General features: G+C 41.6%; 1 protein-coding gene across 11 annotated transcripts in view; it reads right to left on the bottom strand.

The window, feature by feature from the left end:
- The window catches only part of TSPAN4 (tetraspanin 4), a 467,778-nt gene that overhangs the window by 269,072 nt on the left and 180,760 nt on the right, over positions 1-17,946 (bottom strand). Inside the window, exon 4 of one of the 11 annotated variants that reach the window (XM_075502401.1) lies at positions 10,709-10,868. The exons of the other annotated variants lie outside the window; for them this stretch is intronic. Coding sequence (XP_075358516.1) covers positions 10,709-10,772 — 64 coding nt within the window. The 5' untranslated portion in view covers positions 10,773-10,868. The remainder of the gene's footprint in view (positions 1-10,708; positions 10,869-17,946) is intronic. 11 annotated transcript variants of the gene reach the window in all.

The raw sequence follows: 17,946 nt of genomic DNA on the forward strand, positions 1-17,946 counted from the left end.
AGAGCAGGGTCAGGTGATGTAACTTGCCATCCATTACATGGGTCTAACCTCCACGAAGTCAGCAGGTGAGTGTCAGAAGTGACTCCAAAAAGTCACTCCAGTATTATTTACTGGTGTTATTTTTGTCACTTGCCTGTTCCTACATAAGCACCATCTCTTGGCTATGATGAAATTCTGGCACATCCATTTGCAGCTTCCCCTGTTCTTGCCAATGCTCTGCCACCTCTGAGTGGATACAGAGGCAGAATGTAAGACTGAGATGATCTCGTCCTGCTGTTGAACATTCAGCTCTGCAATTCCAGTAATAAAACTGCTGAAGTGTTAAGCCACTTCCATGATCTTCTATTAACCTAATGTGAGGTCCTGTAATGACTTGATCTGTACCAGCCACCTCAATCCTTGCTGAAGAACAGGGAGACTTCTTCCCAGAGAAAACAAATTTTGGTTTCTTCATCATTTATTGATGTATGGGTGAATAAGGACAAAGATATTCAGCAGTATTTCTCTCAGCCATAATGTAAGAAGGAACTGAAAAGTGAAAACATGCAATGCAAAAAAAGTCAATCATGCAAGGCACTTATGAGTGCCATAGTCATCCTTCCTCAGTGTATTCTTGCTGTTGCCCCTGTGTTGAAAGCTTTCAATCTTGAGATATATATTTTTTAATTTATTTTTTTTAAAGAGTAGAAGTGGAAGGACAAAATATTTGTGCAGGATGTAAACAGATTTTGGATGAAAATGAAAGACATCCCTTGTAATCAGGAACAGAGAAGAGCTTTCCAGCAGATAGCTCAGTAATTAAGCTGATGCAAATAAGTTTTCTCTGAAAATTCCATCTTTACACATATTCTTAAAGTTTTATCATTCTCCCATAGCAGATGAGTAAATCCTGCTGACTTCTGTGGAGGAAGGCCAAAGTTTGCACTAGTTAACATAGAGCTGCACTTTGTTCCCTAGGAATATGAAACTGTCACTCTCTTTAGAAAAGCTGCATTCAAAATGAGTAATCAGAAGTGCAGAAGTCCTGGTTATTGTCCCATAACATTAAATACAGTGAAATCACAACACAGTCATGTATTACACAATACAGAGCCTGACATTTTCACTGCTAATGTCACCTACAGCTTAAGGCTTTTTTCTCCATAAATCAAGAAGGATTTTTTTTTCTCCCTTCAAAAACAAGTCTAAGGGCTATATTTCACAAAACAATGCCATAGTTGTCACACACTAACCACATTCATTTACTAAAAAAGAGAAGATTCTTTGGTCCCTAAGCAAAAAGCTGATCCTGAGCCACATGCATCTTCCCCCTCAAAAACGACTTTGTGCTTATTCAACTCTTTTTCTGGGCTGGGATTTCTTTTTACTTCTAGAACACTGCTAATTTAAAAAAAAAAAAACACCAACAACAAAAAACCACCAAACAAAAACACCAAACAAACAAACACGCAAACCAACAAACACCTGAATAATCCTGAAAAAACTTATTTCCCCCTTAATTTTAGATCTCTCTTTATTTCTGTTTTTTTTCTTTAAAATAAATTGTTACAAAAAACTGATGACCAGTTGAGGAATTATTTCTTTTCCCCAAAGCAAGCAAAGGGTGATTAAGGTGTAATGATTCTCCAGCTCACAGCTGACACCATCTCTGTTAGACTCTTCCACATATCAATAAACTTGGGTTTCCAAGGCATGGAGGTGTTTTCACATTTCAGTCCAATTCGGGCAGATCTTTGCACAGATCTTCCTTTACCTTTGTCATTGCACTAAAATCACTGGATTTTTAGCCAATATCAAGACATACAGTAGAGCAAACAATGAACTATAACTCTCTAGAAAATGGACATTAAAATAAATATTGACGGAGGAGGAAAGGGGAGAGTACAGGGTTTTCTCAGAAACATTTGCTGAACATACAGGATTAAAATGGCTCAAAAGATACCTTCCTCCAAGAAACACCTTGGTCTCTCATGCCTCTGCGTTACACTCAGTCAGGATACAGGTCTGGACAATTCGTTTACTGTTTCCTCTGGCATAGCCTTCACACGTGCTTATGGTTTTGAAGAGGATTGCCCAGCTTCTGTAAGGTATTTGGGTGACTCTCCAGACAAACAGCATGTTTCAAGGATTAAAGCACTAGACTGCATTCTCTCAAACCATAGCTCATTTGGTGACTGTGCACATTGCCTCATTACTTTTGTTTTCTTTTCCCATTTTTTACCATCTTAATCGTGTTTCAAAAACCAGACAGGGTGAATATCCTGTCATCTAACTTCTGATGTCCAGCCTAAGCTTTCCCCCGCTATTCCCCTTCCTCTTGTCAGCACTGAGAAATAAGCACCTTTCAGACAATTCATCTGATCTGTTCTTGATGCTGTCTGTAAGAGGAGAGAGATAACATCCGAGGGGTATAGAATAGAATACACTATTTCAGTTGGAAGGGACCTACAATGATCATCTAGTCCAACTACCTGACCAATTCAGGGCTGACCAAAAGTTAAAGCATGTTGTTAAGGGCATTGTCCAAATGCCTCTTAAACACTGACAGGCTTGGGGCATCAACCACTTCTCTAGGAAGCCTGTTCCAGTGTTTGACCACCCTCTCCGTAAAGAAATGCTTCTTACTGTCCAGTCTGAAACTCCCCTGATGCAGCTTTGAACCATTCCTATGTGTCCTGTCACTGGATACCAGGGAGAAGAGATCAGCACCTCTCTCTCCACTTCCACTCCTCAGAAAGCTGTAAAGAGCAATGAGGTTGCCCTTCAGCCTCCTTTTCTCCAAACTAGACAAGCCCAAAGCCCATACAACATCCCTTCCAGCCCTTTCACCAGCTTTGTTGCCCTCCTCTGGACGCATTCAAGTACCTTTACATCCTTCTTAAATTGTGGGGCCCAGAACTGCACACAGTACTCAAGGTGAGGCCGCTCCAACACTGAATACAGCCGGATAATCGCCTCTTTTGACCGGCTGGTTATACTGTGCCTGATGTACCCCAGGATGCGGTTTGCCCTCTTGGCCAGGGCACACTGCTGACTCATATTGAGCCTGCTGTCAGCCAGCACCCCCAGATCCCTTTCTGCAGGGCTGCTCTCAAGCCTCTCCTCTCCCAGTTTATACTTGTGCCCAGCATTACTCCGTCCTAGGTGCAGAATCCGGTATTTGGACTTCTTAAATTTCACCTCATTGATCACAGCCCAATGCTCCAATCTATCTAGATCCCTCTTACAAGGCCTCCTGTCCCTCAAGAGAGTCAACAGCACCTCCCACTTTGGTATCATCAGCAAACTTCCTAATGGTGCATTCAACTCCTGCATCCAGATCATCGATAAATATATTGAACAGAACTGGCCCTAGAATTGAACCCTGAGGAACACCACTGGTGACTGGTCGCCAGTCAGATGTAGCCCCATTCACTACAACCCTTTGAGCTCTGCCCTTCAGCCAGTTCTTCACCCAGTGCACTGTGAACCCGCTCATCCCACAGTTGGACAACTTGTCCAGAAGGATGCTGTGAAGGACAGCATCAAAAGCCTTACTAAAATCCAGAAAAATTACATCCACTGCCTTCCCTTCATCCACTAGGTGGGTGACCTTATCACAGAAGGATATCAAATTAAACAGGACTTTCCTTTTGTGAACCCATGTTGACTGTGCCTTTAAATGCCTTTCAATAGTATGCAGTATAATCTTCATAATTTTTCCATGAATTGAGGTTAGACTAACAGGTCTGTAGTTCCCTGGGTCTTCCCTCACGCCCTTTTTGTAGATTGGAATAACATTGGCTAGCTTCCAGTCAGCAGGGACCTCCCCAGACTCCCAAGACCTTTGGTAGGTGATCGAGAGGGGTTCTGCCGTAACATCCGCTAGCTCCTTCTGTACTCTGGGATGAATCCCACCAGGCCCCATGGACTTGCAAACATTCAGCTGATAGAGCTGGTCCCTTACAATTTCAGTGTCCACAAATGGAAAGTCACTGTTCCCACACTCGTGGTCCTCCGATTCAGGGGACTGGGCAGCCCAAGGTCTATCAGTATTATTAAAGACTGAGGAAAAAAATGCACTGAATGCCTCCACTTTTTCTTCATCCCTATTAAGTCTGATGACCATCTTCAACAAGTATCAGTCCAATGTTTTCTTTAGACCTCCTCTTGCTATTAACGTACTTTAAAAAGCCCTTCTTGTTATCTGAAACAACACTGGCCAGTTTCAACTCTAATTGAGCTTTGGCCTTTTGTGTCTTCTCCCTACACATACAAACCACAGCTCTGTAATCTTCCTGCGAAGCCTGACCTCGCCTTCCAGAGATCACACAATTTCTTTTTCCTCTTGAGCTCCATGAGGAGTTCCCTGTTCAGCCAAGCTGGCCTTCTGCCCTGCTTGCTTGACTTTAGACACAGTGGAATTGCCTGCTCCTGTGCTTCTAAAAGGTGGTTCTTAGGACTGACCAGCACTCGTGGACTCCTAAGCCCTCAAAAGCAGATTCCCAGGGTACTCTGCTAAATAGCTCCCTGAATAGCTTACAGTTTGCTCTCCTGAAGTCCAGGGTAGCAGCTCTGCTGCCCTTTTTTCTTATTACACTGAAAATGCTAAACTCAACCATTTCATGATCACTGTGGTCAAGACAGCCACCTACCATTACATCCCCATGAATCCTTCTCTATTCACAATTAGCAAGTCTAGGAGGGCATCTTTCCTAGTTGGCTCACTGAGTACCTGTGACCTTATCTCCTACAAACTTCAAGAATCACAGTAGTATGATGTTCCCAGTTGATGTCTGGGAAGTTGAAATCTCCCATAAGGACATGGGCTACCAATCTAGAAATTTCTCGTAATTGCCTGTAGAGTAACTCATTAGTGCTTACATTCTGGCTGGGTGATCGGTACTAGACACCCACTACAACATCTCCTTTGTTTTCCATCCCCCTAATCCTCAACAGAGGCTCTCAACCATATCGTCACTAACTATAAGGGCTGTACAATCAAACTTCTCCCTTATGTACAGTGCAACACCTCCACCTCACCTGCCCTGCATATCCCTCCTGAACAAAGTGCTTGCTTACTTTCGCAGAGGCTATACAAATGGCTCAGATGAATTCCATCCTGTTGATCCAGGAACATAAGATCCTTGTTCAAAATCATGCAGGCATCCACGAAATCATAGCATTAGGTTTCAATTGCATTTACTCACTTTGTGAGTGCCTTAATCTGCTCACAAAATGAGATCTCTGAAGCAAAGCTCTTCCATAACCGTATGTCTATACAGTCCCTGTTAACAATAGTGTCTAAGCACAGTTGGGAGCTACAGCTGTCTTTGTAATCTACAAGATCAAAGGCTAAAAAGTTGACAGATTCCTATATAGACTCAAGAACAGTGTGAGATGTGCTTCATTCTAGAGATCACATAGGTTTAACACAAAAAAAAAATCATTTCTTATCTTATTAGCATTCCAAATACCCAAACTGTCTTTAGTGTCTGTGCTGGGAGAGAAGATACAGTTTGCAGAAGAAACATGTATTTACTTAGCCACCTGCCTCACCTCCACTCTACCTACCAACATAGGTCATTCCCTGCAGCTGCATCCCCAGATTTTAGTCCTTACACAACAGGAACGGTTCTTCAACATGGCACAGTAAGAGCTACTAGTGAGAATCTGTAACACCATGAGCCAATACAGCCTTTTATCACAAACCTTCTACCCAAACCCATTATCAGAGACATAGGTAGAAACACCAAATATTTTAACCTTCTTTTAAAAAAATTGTTGCAGTGAATCTACTACTGATTTGCAGTGGCTATCCCGTACCTTGTAAAGGTTTACCAACCCTCACAGGAAACCAGCAGAAGAATGCACAAGCACTTTTTAAACCACCTCACATAATCCTCTTTCAAGCACACTCCCATGTATCACAAATTAATAGCTCTTTCCCTCTTTCTCTCATCCTGTAGTGTTAGCCTATTGTTGCTACAAACCCACTTTGTACCTCCTATATCCACTTCAAAACTGGAACGGGCTGCCATGCTCAAGAAGATGCACAACATGTTAAACAGTAAAGCAAATTAAACCCCATAGATTATAATCTGATCATGACATTGAATATGCTAGGGTGTAATCTCCATCAGAAGGAAGATCAAAGTGGCAGCATACAGGACTGGAGTCTTACGTTTTATCTAAATCTACTTCATGAAGGGTCTTTTATATTGTGCTGATTTTGGCTGGGATAGAGTTAATTTTCTGCATAGGAGCTAGTATGGGGCTATGTTTTGGATTTGTGCTGGAAACAGTGTCGATAACACAGGGATGTTTTCGTTACTGCTGAGCAGTGCTTACACTGAGTCAAGGCCTTTTCTGCTTCTCACACCACCCCACCGGTGAGGAGGATGGGGGTGCACAAGAAGTTGGGAGGGGACACAGCTGGGACAGCTGACCCCATCTGACCAAAGGGATATTCCACACCGTATGATGTCATGCTCAGCATATAAAGCTGGGGGAAGAAGAAGGAAAGAGGGGACATTTGAAGTGATGGCATTTGTCTTCCCAAGTAACTGTTATGCATGATGGAGCCCTGCTTTCCTGGAGATGGCTGAACACCTGCCTGCCAATGGAAAGTAGTGAAGGAATTCCTTGTTTTGCTTTGCTTGCGTGCGCGGCTTTTGCTTTCCCTGTTAAACTGTCTTTATCTCAACCCACCAGTTTTCTTACTTTCACCTTTCTGATTCTCTCCCCCATCCCACCAGGGGGGAGTGAGCAAGCGGCTGTGAGGTGCTTAGTTGCTGGCTGGGGTTAAACCATGACAATATCCATATTTTAAGTCCTGTTTCACTTTTTCAGTGTCACCTGCACCCACAATGATGCTGCATTTAAATTTCCAACTTGCAAGACAGGGCTTGAAAAAACACCTTCCCCTGTAGTGAGTAGGAGGTTTTTCCTGCTGAAAACAGAGGAATGTATCAAAATCAAAACATAATCTAAATTTCCACTGAACACACCTTTTTTTCCCCATTTCTATCCCTTTATATTTGTCTGCTTTGTTTTGACTTTTTCATTAAAAGCTAATCTTGTAAAATGTCATATTTAAAGCTTTATCAGAATTCAAAATGGAACCACCTGCCTTGCAAGTAATTACTCCTTAATTACACACCAGGATATCACTGGGGACAAGATGCCCAGGAAGCACACTCTGGTACACAATCGTTGTCCTCAGTGCAACTATGGAGTGGCCAGTCTGGCTTTTTGTAGGTAAACCTCTCATTTCATCATAGAAGTCAATACTTCAAGGAATGCGATTGGCAGAATTAGCACGCTTGTATAATTTTTTTGAGGGATATTGTGACTGTTTACTCAGCTCCTGCTCAGGTTTTGGCTTAACACACAGCACACTCCAAGGCTGGTGCATACTGGGAGCAGTGTCATTGGGTCAAAGTGAGAGCAACATGTCCACCAGACACAGCGGGCAGGAAGAGATAAGGGCCATTCTGCAGCTGTTCTTACCTGCAGTGTGCTGTCCCCTGCATCCATCATCTCCTGTATGTCTGCAAAGTACCTGCCTGGCAATTTCTTCAAAATCCCCTAACTGATGGAAATGATACAGACCCAGCTTCCAAGCTGGGAGGTAGAAATGTGTCAACTTACCAAAAAAGCTTTTGATGCAGATCCAACACAGTAGCCAGATTGCTGAGACTTTAAGAAAAAAAAAAAAACCAAACACTAAGCAAACAAACACCACCACCACCACCCCCCCAAAGAAACAACTAAAAAACCAAACCAAAAAAACCAAAACTGATATAATGTTTGTAAACTCTGACCACTGTTTCTGCCTGTTCTGGCTCAACAAGTTGATGAACCTTTCCAAACTTGTGGGTTTTTAATTCTAATACTCAAAGTGCTACATGAAGACTACAAGAGAGAATATTATATCTCAACACATTATATCTTTCTCAACACTCATCACTTTTTTTTTCTCAAACTAAATTGGAAACACCCTTGAATAGGATCAGCATTTGAACTGAAACATGCTATAAAATGTAGAAGGCAGTTTTCACAGGGAAAAGAGGAATATGATCAGTTAAAATTCATTACTTTCCACATCTTATAAGGTATTTGTTTCAACATCTAGGTTGTAAGTCCTCCCTGTAGCAAAGTCACCTTTATAGATGCCATTATTTTACTTTAGGAGATAAAAACAACCTTGCCACACAAAGGCCACTCCTCTGCATCATTCAAATATGTGTATCTGACTTTTGGGCTCCACTGAAGCCTCAAGCTTCAGAGAATCTGGTGTTCATTTTGTTCAAAGTTAATGCCACATGTCTGACAGTTGGTAAATTGAGTCTCTCTTGTTTCCTGGGCAGGATTTCTCACTTGTTATCTTTCAGTGCCCTGAAAAAGATTGCTTTCAAAATTAAACTTGTCAAGTCAACCAGTTCACTTCTGAACAATCTCTAGAATGTGTGCCTTTTGAGTCGATGCATTTTTCATTCATTCATTTAGGGCACCTTGAGAATCAATGCAATGAAAGAAAACACTGGTAACCCACTCCCACAGACCATAGTAACTCATAATGCAACAGAATCGTGTAAGCATTTAGTATGTATACATATAGGCATTTAAACACACATATATGGCTATATGTCTGTAAACACATACGGCTGTTATTACCACTTGCAGACCAAGTGTTAGCAAATCTGAAATGAAATCAGAAAACTAGATGAAGTGTAATAAAGACCAGTCAGTGAGATAACTGGATGGCATTTCTGTTGCCAAGCATGGCAGCTTCTGCACCATCCAGAATACTGCGCACAACAGGACATGAGGCACATGCAAGAGCTGGGATGTGCCGGTACTTCATTATGCCTGATGGATTCTGTGCCTGATAGCTTAAAGCCTGCAGTGGAAGATGTAAGTTAAAAAGCAAAATTAAAAGCAAACACCCCCCACCCCAACACTTCCCACCACTTCACTACCCCACCATTATTCTCTCAGAAATGTAAACTCTTAGAAAAGTATGACCTTTCCTTAAGTATAGTAAGAAGTCTTATACTTTCAAGATACCGATTTTTTTGAGAGAAAAAAAAAAGTAAGTAAAAATCTGCCCTTCAATTCTTCCTAAAACTGACACAGCACTCAGTCTGATTTGATAGGCATCCAAGCCCACAAGCATGTTCGTAAAGTTAAGTGCCTGGTTTTGTGCTCTGTTAGGGAAGTACAAGTTTAAACAGCAGTTCAAGGTTAAGAAATTGCATGTAGAGCTTCGCTGAAATCCAGATCTGAAGCCACAGGGATTTCAAAATTGTCTAGAGACTAAGCAACAGTAAGTCAAATTAGCAGTTAGCTGTGGAGGGTACATGAGACCAACAAAACCTGTAGGAAGCTTTATTTGCTCCTGCAGTTAGCCTAACTATGCCCAAATGGCTCATCACACCAACAACTGTAGGTGGACAGGGATGAACAGGAGATGCACCCTCGGAGAGAAAACCCCACTCCAAGCAAGAGGTAGGAATTAATACTATACACAGAGAGAGCAACTCTGCAGCCATGTCCAAGGGAAAGAACTAATCAGCCAGAATGTGCTATCTGGAACTGTATTTCCCTTCATATCCAGGGCTTTCCCAAGAGGAAGCTAATACCGGACAGGAGACCAGCATTTGCAACATAACGCAACAAGTCATTAACCATTAGCAAACATAGTTTTCTTGTTAGTAAATTAGATATAACAGTAGATTACTTGCTCTTCGTAGTCCCACCTTGAGAGGCATTTCATATGGGGGAGGGTCTCAACTTGCTCATCCATGTTTAAATTCAGGCTTCACCAGGCCTCCTGGAGACATTTTACTGCAAAGCATCTTTGCTGTGTTCTTCACAGCACTAGGAGATGCTGGAGATCTTCCCACTTGGAAAGCAATTCTTCTAAATTGGAAAGAAGGCACAACACCTTCCCATCATCCTGTCATATTGGAGTTTGAACTCTTTTTGACACTAGATTGTGTCAAAAATTTAAAAAAAAAATGCAACTTGACAGCTTCTGCAAAGCTTGGGAACTTTCTTTGATCTCAATTAATCTGCTTTAGAAACTAGCCCATAACACCATCCGACACGCAGAAAAGAACAGAATTTCTCAAAAGGAAAGCGGTTGCTGCCAAAGTTGGCCTTTGCTCCTCTTCCTTAGAGGCAAACAAGAGTATGGAAAAAAAAGAAATAATACACCCAGAAACCATAAGGGGTATGAGGGACCACTGTACTCAAGGTTTCTAAGAAATGAACATCATGTTTTCACAGTCTGCTTTTCTATAGGAATAAAGATACATATATACATACATGCATAAATACAAATATATTATGAAGAGAGTATCCCATCTTACACAAATTTTTGCACAATGCTTGCTTGACTACAAATAAGGCTGTAAAGCATCTTGACTTTTTTCCAGATGTGATATCGAATTGGTTAAAAACTTGGTTTTGTCACAATTAGCTCTATCACAGACTTCCCATAGAACAAGGAGACAGAGAGAATACTTGGACTTCTCCCTGTTCAGAATGACTGATCTTGATGAGCACCTTCAAAGGTTTTTCTGTGTCCTTATACTAATAAATATATTTCTGCTAATGTGCATCTAACAATGTGCCCCAAAAAGATTTTAAAGGAGGTGGTTCAACTGGCAGTAGCAGCTCCATAGAACGCTCTCCATGGATTACCTTTACCACACATTACCTTTGCTGATTTCATTGTCCACACGTGCTAGGTGAGATGAGACAATCTGCACCCTCCTATACATGCTGTATCCTCTGTAACCCAGACAGCGCAAGAGAGCTCTCCCATGGCTGGAAAGACTTCCTAGCAGTGAAAGTCTTCCCTTCCATGACCTTTTTTTCTGTGTTATGGAATGAAGACATGGTATGAAGATAGCCAACATTAAACACTCCCGGCTAAATAATCTGGCCATCCTTTTCTCTCTTTCCAAAGAAGAGCTATACCCCTCCTTCAGCTTTTCTGGCAGGCCACTTCTTTTTGACCTTGCCAGTACATACTTCTAAAATTATAGATATTACCCATTGTGGTCAGGAGATAAACATTATTATTTATGTGTTTGGCAAGAGAGGGGACAGAGAATCAGTGACCAACCAACGTATGTTAATGTCCGTGAGGACGTTTCAATTTAAGTCCAAGGACTTTCCAGATATACGTCAAGGGACATGGCTAACATCCGTCATGAGAATCTCCATTTTTCTGTCCCTCCACAATCGTAACAGAACTACACAATGGCAAAATTGCTTGTACTTAGCAAGACCTTGTTACTCAAAGTGCTTTGGAGAACACACTTTATACATATGGAAAGCTTCATAACATGCTTGCAGTCTATTTTCTGTATTTAGGTTTGAATATTCTGTCTTCTGCAGGAATACTACCACGAAAAAAAAAGAGGTCAGCAACTGTTAAGCAGAACTTCATTTGCTGTCATTTATCATACCAGGCTGCTTTTCAAAAAGCAATATGAAATCAAGCTTGTTGAAATTCATCCATATGACAAATGCTTATTTCCTGTCTCTGCTTCAATTTTATAGTGACATGCCTGCCCTTACTAGACTTAGTACCTGCTGAAGTCAAAAGAAACTTAAACAAATTCAAAATGACAAAGAAGATCTAAATCTTTGCCACATACATGTCCAGAAATCCTAACTAAGGGCTGACTAAACACCAAAAATCAGGACTAGCCTTCATCTCAGATAAACTATCTTTCACTTGCACACTATCAAAATTTTAAAAAATACTGTTACCTGAAGCTCCCTTCAGTCCTTCAGGAAGTTTCTATTAAACTATAAAGCAATAGATAAAATTTGGCAAAATTAACCAAAAAAAAAAACCCAAAACCCCAAACCTATAGCTCAGAGACACTAGAAGCATTATTCAGTTGGTATGAAGGAATTGCACAGATTTAACCTCAAACTAAATTTGAAACAGCTCTATGACAACAGAAAGACATGTTGAGACTGAGCCTGTAAACAGACCTTGCATCTTCCAAAACCATTACAAACAGCATCTCTGCACTTTCAGAAAAGTCATGCTTAAATGATTAAATTAATAGAAATGAAATATGCACTTGCATATGGAATGGAATTCCAGAATGCTAACTTCCTTTTACAGTTCCACTGGCAGGAGATAACTAGCTTGTGAATTCATGACACAGAGTATATGACTTGCTCTTGGCCTACCTTTAGTGCCTTCATACTGATAACTCTTAAGACCATTTTCAGATGAGAGGAGCTTTCATGATTATGATACTCAGCATGAAGAGCAGGGGGTGGTGGGTAAATTAAAATTTAGCTACAATTTACCAGTCATATCAGGAGCTGGTATAAAATTGCATCACTCTATTAAGGCTGTAGTTCTACATAATTATTTTTACTGACAGCACATCTGATTTAAGAAGGCTAACTCTCCTCCACAGTGCAACTCTGCTCTCCTCACAGCAGAGTCCACTGTCATCTTATTTAAGCTGATTCAGTTACTTGCATTACCATATTCTAAATTAGAGCTGTGAGATCAGGCAGCTAAAATAATGCAAACATAAATAAATGAAACTTTAATGAAGCTATGGTAACTTCCACTAGTTTTGAATCCGACCCTGTGTTGTTCATGAACTGTAACTACTTCTTGATTTCAGGAATTTATTTGTGTTTCTGTCATTTGGGTCTAAACAGTGACTGCAGGGAGACAGCGACCTCTAAACAGACCACCACGTTCATCAGCCGCACACTGGGTGCAAAGTGTTGGAGTTATTTTGGTCAGTGCTATAGTCTATTATATGTATCATATTTCCCCCTTAGCATAAATGAAAGGTGAGGGTGAACTCACATCTCTTTGCAGGCCATGAGTTTTAAACATCTCCTGTCCAGCCAAACAGTCCTGGACTAGGGAGACCTTTTGAAGCAATTGGGACCAAATAAGGATTAACTAATTTCTGTTGCTCAGAAAAGGGAACAATATCAAGCTCTTGGGACTGACCTGAAGCCAAGACCTTCAGTGAGAGATTAAGTGCTCCATTTTCCACCTGGAGTCAAAGCAGATCCCCTGAGAACCAACCACAGGCATTTGCACACAGCCAAGCCAGGTCAGCTCTTCGCCAACTAAAAGATGCTGATTCACCAGAACTGCAGACAACGAACCTAAAGTAAGCAGAACGTCAAGAACATGAGGAAGCAGTGGTCCCACACACCAAAGAACACAAGGCCGCTCATGAGGTCCATGCAGAGGAAAGACTTTTTTGATGGAGAAGCAACTGTGCACACTGCCCAGGGGAAGGGGCTGGGCCCATGTGCTTAAGCAAGCTGAAGGTTATCCCTAGCTCTTGTTTATTCAGTAGATATTTGCCTTTGGTATCTTTTCCCATTCCTGTTGGAAATAGCTGAGCTATCTCACCAAATTTCTGTGAAGCTTCATCCAGACAATGATAAAACTGTAAGGTCCTTAGATGAATGATACCACAGAGGTGAACAGCATTTACTTTTTTCAGTTTTAAATATTGCTACTCTGCCGATGGCCTTGGCTGCAGTGCAGCTGAGGGCTGCCTCCTTCCTTTGTGGACCTTGGAGAGAGCTGTGGGAGCTGCTTTTGGGCTTTTTTGGGGCTGAGACTCTACCATTTGGCCCCCAGCTGAGCTACAGCATCAATCCTGGAGCAACAGCAGAGCTCATGCATTTGGCAGTCCCTTTAGACAGGCACAAATAATTCACAGGCCAGTGGGCAGCTGGGACAGACAGCAGCCTCTGAGTGATGAAGGCCAAGTTCTCTGCTGAAGTGAACTGGGACAGCGTAGCAGGGAAGCCAGCAGAGCTCCAGCTCTGAAGAGCGGGGAGCCCAGCCTATCCAAAGTCACCAAGCAATTCCTGTGTATTAACAACTACTCATTTCAATTTCATCAGGATCTTGCAGCCTCTCCCTGCATTTTCTCCTCTGTTTCCACTCCCTTTACTTCTGTTTTTTCTCTCCCTCAGTACTCTTCTCTTGCCTTTTTCCAGTCTTTTCCATTAGACACGTCTCATCCCCTCACATCTTGCTTCATATGACGCACTGACCTCCTCCCCTCATTTTATGAGCCAAATATCTTTGTCTGACTTATGAGATATTTCCACATTTAAACTCTGCTGTTATGAAAGAGATGGAGGCAAAGGGTGGGAGTTTTGTGGAGTCAGCACACAGATACGCAGTGCAGTGTTTCAGTCTGTGGTACACATTTTCAGATGAAGAGTCGAGAAGATTGATTGCTTCTGCTAGTTTAAAGAACCTGACTCATTACTGGGGGCACTCTCTGAGCTACTTTAAGCAAGCAGTGAGGTTCAAAAGCAATGCCAACTGTAATCACAGTAGGTCCTGGTATGCTTAGAAATTAATCAAAGTAGCTACTGCAGAATAAATACTTTCAAGTGGTTTCAAGAGTTCAATTTCTACAGAGACACTCTTACTCCAGAACAAATGTCCTCATAGGGGATTATATCTATAAAATTAACCTAAAATAGTTTATCCTAGGAAAAGTCCAGGAGTAGACAGATCTTAGGATTTGGCTGATTACACAGAGAAAACCTTCCAATCAAACTCACTTTCCCTCCAGCTTTGCTTATTTTGTTTCAACTTCATTTCAAGCCTTTACTGCCTACTTAGGTCACTTCCACTACAACCTGTGATCTTACAGAAGAAACCAGAGAAGGAAAAGCATCCACTGTATTGAGGAGAAATATAGATAGGAATAAGAATAGGCAGTGCTATAAAGAGAATACAGCATTTCCCCCTGTGGTAACCAGCCATAACAGTTTGTGGGTTGAAACCAGAGGAAGAGCTCTCATTACACCAGGCAAGGAGCTAATGAACATAGCTGTGACTCTGTGTTGCTAAACACCAGGCAAGTAGAAGACAGGGTAAGTATCACTGAAGGGGCATGGTCCAGGATAATATTATTTTAATATCTCTTTTTTTCCTGAGTTGGCCAGGCAACAATACTATGAGCTGGATTGAAGGAGACAGGCTTGGAGCTTGTTTCAAATCTCTTGGAATAGATGAGGGTCTTTGAATTGAAAGGACTGTGGATCAGGACTTTAGTGTGGCTCCTATCCCTCATTGTGAGTCTACACCCAGCAGCCAAGAAGAAAAAACAGAGGTTCTGCCTCTTTACTACCTTGCTCCCTCCTTTCTGTGCCTGGTGAAGTCCTGGCCAAACTGAGGGGAGAAAAAGCTTACCTGCTATTGTAACAAAAGGAAAACATTATAACTCATGCTTACAAAACCCTATTACTGTGAACACCATTGAGAAGTTCAAGCTGCCAATAACTGCCGTTTGCTTTTAAAGAGGGGTGCAGGCTGGGCTTCATAGTGAAGAGAGGAAGAATTAGTTACACTGCTAACCACCTTGCATGACTTTTTTCCACCACAGAGTGTGCTTTATGCTAACTTCTCTGCTCACAGCATAAAGCTCTTTTTCTCCCCTTATCTTTTCCTGAACTCCAGGAAAGACTTGCCACCATCACAACCTCCTCAGGTTACACTGGCAGAGCTCCAGCTAGCAAACACATGATGGTCCAAAGCAGCCTCTCTTGGCCCCTTTGCTTAAAGGGAAAAGTTTTCATGACCTGTCCATTAACTGTAGAGTTAAGCAGAAAAAACATAGAAGTGATAACACTGATCAGGTTGTGCAATTCACCCAGCTTCCCAAAAGCTCACCAAATATGGAAGCAGCAGAAGATGCGTAAAAAGCAGAGGCTAGAGACTTTTTTCTGAAACAGATGTTCTGTCTACTGCAATCCCACTTAACTGCCTTTGGCAACATAGTCCATGCCTGAAAAGCCATCACCTCAGAAATGCTAGTATTTTCCAGATGTATTATACCCATTAGCATCACCTTCATAACCATATTTCTTGGGGGTCTCCAAGGAGTTTAAAGACTAGTTTGTATCTACACTAGTGAAGTAGGGAAAAGCCAGCTCAGACAGAAGTCCTCCTTTTAGTACTCTCCACATTGTATCTTTGCAGCCAAATATTTTCAAAAGAGTCCTTTACTCAAATTTTCAGAGGAGCTCTGGTCTACCACTAAGGCAGCTGAAGAGGGGAAGAGCAGTTTATAAATGTGCTTGGAGCTCTGCTGCTCCTGAGATGACACCAAAGGTCAGACTTTTTCAGTACCCAAGGGACATGCAGCATCCTAAGCACCTGGAAGACAGGACCACCCATTTAAGGAATTAGGAACTAACTGAGCTGGTAATTTTTGCCTCATTCTTCTACAGCCATAAAACACACCCTAAATCAGAAAGCAAATACTCAGTACCATCTCTGACCATATGAAATTGTTCCTGTTTTCAGTCTCTTTACCCACTCCAAGCCAATCTTGTCACCATTGCTTTCAGAAGCCTGATTTTATCTTTTTATCACTGCAGCTACAAGACAGCTTGACTGCAATGAACATGTTTGTAATAAAATCAGTTGACCCAGAAAGGAAGTGCTAACACCAGTCTGGATTAAAAAACAAATACAAGTAAATGCTCTCTCTGACTGTACGCAGTCCATGCTAAAATGCTGGAGCAATACAGGGACTGATCTGTAAAAGGAGACTGGAACCAAGGTCCCCTGGTTCTGCGCTTATGCCAGGTTCCTAAGCTTTCCTAAATTTTCCGTTTTTAAGCATGTGAGTGACCTACTTAAGAAAATGTAATTAAAATAAGCAAGAGTGCAATTATCTTTGCTTCAAGAAGGCCTAAAATTTCCCATATTTTTTCTTAAAAAGCAGAGGCTTTCTCGGATGTTGTATATTGTTAAGATAAAGCAATCTATTTTTGCAGAGCTCAGTTTTAGACTCCTTTTAGAACTATGGATAATTTACTCACACAAAACATGCTTAATAACATATGCCTGCTCTACCTGCTTTTTTCATTTACCTTACAGTTTCCTCTAATATGAAGAAAGGTCTTTCATAAAGGGACGAAGATTTTGGGTGCCAAGCCCAAGGTCTACAGGACTCCAGAAACACTATAACAGCACATCTCGTCATCCAGGCTTCTATTAATTAGATGCTTTTCATCTACTTTGACTCAAAATGGCAATGCAAAGTAAAATAGTGCGCTTACACACAGAAAACTGCAATTTTCCACTCTCAATTGTTTTTCTTTGCTTCTGATCTGACTCTCTGAGCTTTCTTCTAGCCACTCAAAAAAACCTTCCTACTTATAGTGCCTCCCAAAGGTCATAATCAAATCAAATATTTAACTTGTGTTCCCAAATGGAGAGTGTGTGTATATGCATGAAGGTGGAATCAGGAAATCATGAAGCACTGCAGAGAGGACTGGACACCAGAATACCATTACAAAAACACCCCAAAGCCATTAAATTTAAGAGATTTCAGCTGATGTCAAGCATGTCTGGAATGGCTGAAGAAGAAACAAGTTCCGTTTAAAAGACGACCATATAAAAATGGCTCTTACTCCTCCAGGTAAACGGACTCCTTGTTAGCGTATTACAGTTACCATTATCGTTCACATTACCGACAGTACACATCCAGCAGCAACATCAGTGGGTATTTTAATTACATCTGTCCTACTGTCTACAGCTAAGTCTGCTCTGGGAGCAGGAACGTGACTTCACTCCAGTGCGCTCCTTCCCTGCAGTGCCCATTCACACTAACTGCAGATGCTGGGATGTTGGCAGTGTCAGAGGAAGACAAAGCTCAACTTGAATTTCACATTTCAGAGGCAGGGTGTGCAGGGCTTAAAACTGCTTTGTAGGATAGACATATAAACAGCTTACCACAGAGGGTCTGGGATACTGTTTGAAATCAAATCTAAATCTCCTGAGCACCATTTTGTCCCAACCACAAGCCCAGATTTCTCCTTTACTGCCGAGCTGACACTCCAGTCTGTGAGTTCACATTTCATAGAAAAATGTAATGAAAGGAGCTCCTGTATTTCCTGTTT

The sequence above is a fragment of the Mycteria americana genome, chromosome 5, assembly GCF_035582795.1.
Source record: "Mycteria americana isolate JAX WOST 10 ecotype Jacksonville Zoo and Gardens chromosome 5, USCA_MyAme_1.0, whole genome shotgun sequence".
NCBI lineage: Eukaryota > Metazoa > Chordata > Aves > Ciconiiformes > Ciconiidae > Mycteria > Mycteria americana.